Source organism: Nematolebias whitei, chromosome 7, assembly GCF_014905685.2.
Source record: "Nematolebias whitei isolate Nwh7 chromosome 7, NemWhi1, whole genome shotgun sequence".
Taxonomy (NCBI): Eukaryota; Metazoa; Chordata; class Actinopteri; order Cyprinodontiformes; family Rivulidae; genus Nematolebias; species Nematolebias whitei.
The window spans coordinates 1,613,453-1,615,902 of record NC_056504.1 but is presented as its reverse complement, the minus strand read 5'-3'; the positions used below and the strand labels follow the sequence as shown (position 1 = coordinate 1,615,902).

The following is a 2,450-nucleotide window of genomic DNA, read 5'->3' as shown; positions in this document are numbered from 1 at the left end:
AGTTAAATCTGGTCCTCTGGACATTCAAAAAAACAAAACAAAGCAAATCAACAAAAAAATGTAGAAACGTTTCGTCTCTCATCCGAGAGACTTCCTCAGTCTGAGGAGCTGTATTCAGCTCAGTCTCTTAAATAGCACCGTCAACTGACTCTCGGATGAGAGACGAAACGTTTCTACATTTTTTTGTTGATTTGCTTTGTTTAGTTTTTTTGAATGTCCAGAGGACCAGATTTAACTTTTTTAGGTAGAACAGTGTGTTTAATTTTGGAGCAAAGTAAGAATGCCATAATTATATATATATATATATATATATATATATATATATATTTTTTTTTTTTCATTCATTCATTCAACCTTTATTTCTACAGGTAAATCCCATTGAGCCCCGAGGACTCATTTACAAGAGAGACCTAACTTCAACAAAGAAAGATGACAACAGCGCCAACAATAAACAGTTATAAAAAGTCATACAGATTTTCTTTTTTTTAAACAAATAGGATGGCTAAAAAAGAAAAGTAACAAAAAACAGCTAGATTCTAAGGCGACTGTAGAAAACTTAAAACAGAAACATGTCTGCATTGGACCCTGCCAGGAGTCCAACAGATTCTTAAAGCCAAGGTCGAGAGCTTCAAATCTTTTTACAAGATATTCCAGGAAACAGGAGCTGAGTAAGAGAAGGCACCTTTGTCTAGTTCAGTCCTCACTGAGGGAACACTGCAGGTAATAATGTCCTGAGAGCGCACGCTGTAGCTGCACTCACGCAGAGACATGTAGGAGGAGATGTATGAAGGCAGCAGACCAGGAAGTGATTTAAAAATGAAAATGTACCTGTGAGAGAGTCTGCGTGAAGTTAATGGTGACCAGTTAACCAGTGAATACTGGGTGCAGTGATGGGTACTATAATCACAGCCAGTTATGAATCTTAGTGCACCATGATAGACAGCATCCAACATCTGCAGCATCCAACATCTGCAGCATCCAACATCTGCAGGGTTCTTGTAGGAGCATTCATGTAAATAATGTCACCGTAATCAATGGAGGGAAGGAAAGTCACAGATACAAGGCATGTCCTAGTATTCAGAGTTAAGCAAGATCTATTTCTGAAAAAGAAACCCAGTTTTAATTTCAATTTCTTTATCAAGTTTTTGACATGAGGCATAAAAGAGAGATGTGCATTGACCCAAATTCCCAAGCATTTGTAATAATCCACAAATTAAATAGGAAGACGATTTGTAGATAAGATAGGATGAAGGACTGCTCAATGTTTAATGAGGAGGTGGGGGATGCTTCTTTACTTACATCTAACAGTCTCTCTACTCACACCTGCTCATTGCTGCCCTGTACTTACATCAGTCTCTCTATGTACACCTTCTCAATGGTAAATGGTAAATGGACTGTACTTATACAGCGCCTTTCTATCTGATCAAGATACTCAAAGCACTTTACACTACAATCTGTGTCCTCATTTACCCATTCATACAGCTATCGACTAGATCTCTATAAAGCTAACTGAACACATCATTCTAAAGAGACTAATCAGAGCTTTATCACATTCAAACACCGATGGATCAATGACTGCTGTACTTACAACAAACACTCTCTCTACGTACACCTCCTCATTGCTGCGCTGCACTTACTGTGCATCAAACAGTCTCTCTATGTTCACCTCCTCATTGATCAATGTACTTACATCAAACAGTCTCTCTACGTACACCTCCTCATTGATCTTCTCCCTCAGCATGTCCTGGGAATGACGGACAAACATCACATAACTGTCAGCAACATCCAGCCCTGGCTTCTACACAAAGAAACAAGCACAAAGAGAGGGAACAAGACATTACTTTGAGAAATTTATATAATTTTACCAATATTTTCTTTTACTACTTAAATTATATTTGTTTAACAGTATAAACTGCTCAGACATTAATTTACACTTTAAGAAATGGTAGCAGTTGACTCATCATCACAGACTCCTGATGTATGCTCAATAATCCAAGTAGAAAAATCTAAAAAAGTTAAATCTGGTCCTCTGGACATTCAAAAAAAAAAAAACAAAGCAAAAAAATATAGAAACGTTTCGTCTCTCATCCGAGAGACTTCCTCAGTCTGAGGTGCTGTATTCAGCTCAGTCTCTTAAATAGCACCGTCTCAGAGTGGATCAACCAGTTTTGCTGCTGACAACCAAAACCAGCTGATCACATGATGAAGAAGGACCATCAGCCTAACAAAGGATCATTAGCACCTGATGGCTGTTTACTATTCACAGAGGGCTGAGTGATACTAGCAATCACAGCATTGTAAGAGGGGGACAGTTGAACCCGGAGGCTCCACCCCTGTTTAATGATGGACGGTTTCTTTTCACAAAGATGGCCTCCTTTACTCCTCTCTCAAACCATCGTTCCTCTCTGTCCAGGATGTGAACATCTTCATCCCTGAAAGAGTGACCTCTG

The 2,450-nt window shown here is 38.8% G+C and overlaps 1 protein-coding gene across 1 annotated transcript in view; it reads right to left on the bottom strand.

The window, feature by feature from the left end:
* LOC119412087 (calcium-dependent secretion activator 1-like) overlaps positions 1-2,450 on the bottom strand; it is a 780,001-nt gene that overhangs the window by 117,228 nt on the left and 660,323 nt on the right. Inside the window, 1 exon segment of the mRNA XM_037679064.1 lies at positions 1,691-1,798. Within this exon segment, the coding sequence (XP_037534992.1) occupies positions 1,691-1,798 (108 nt within the window).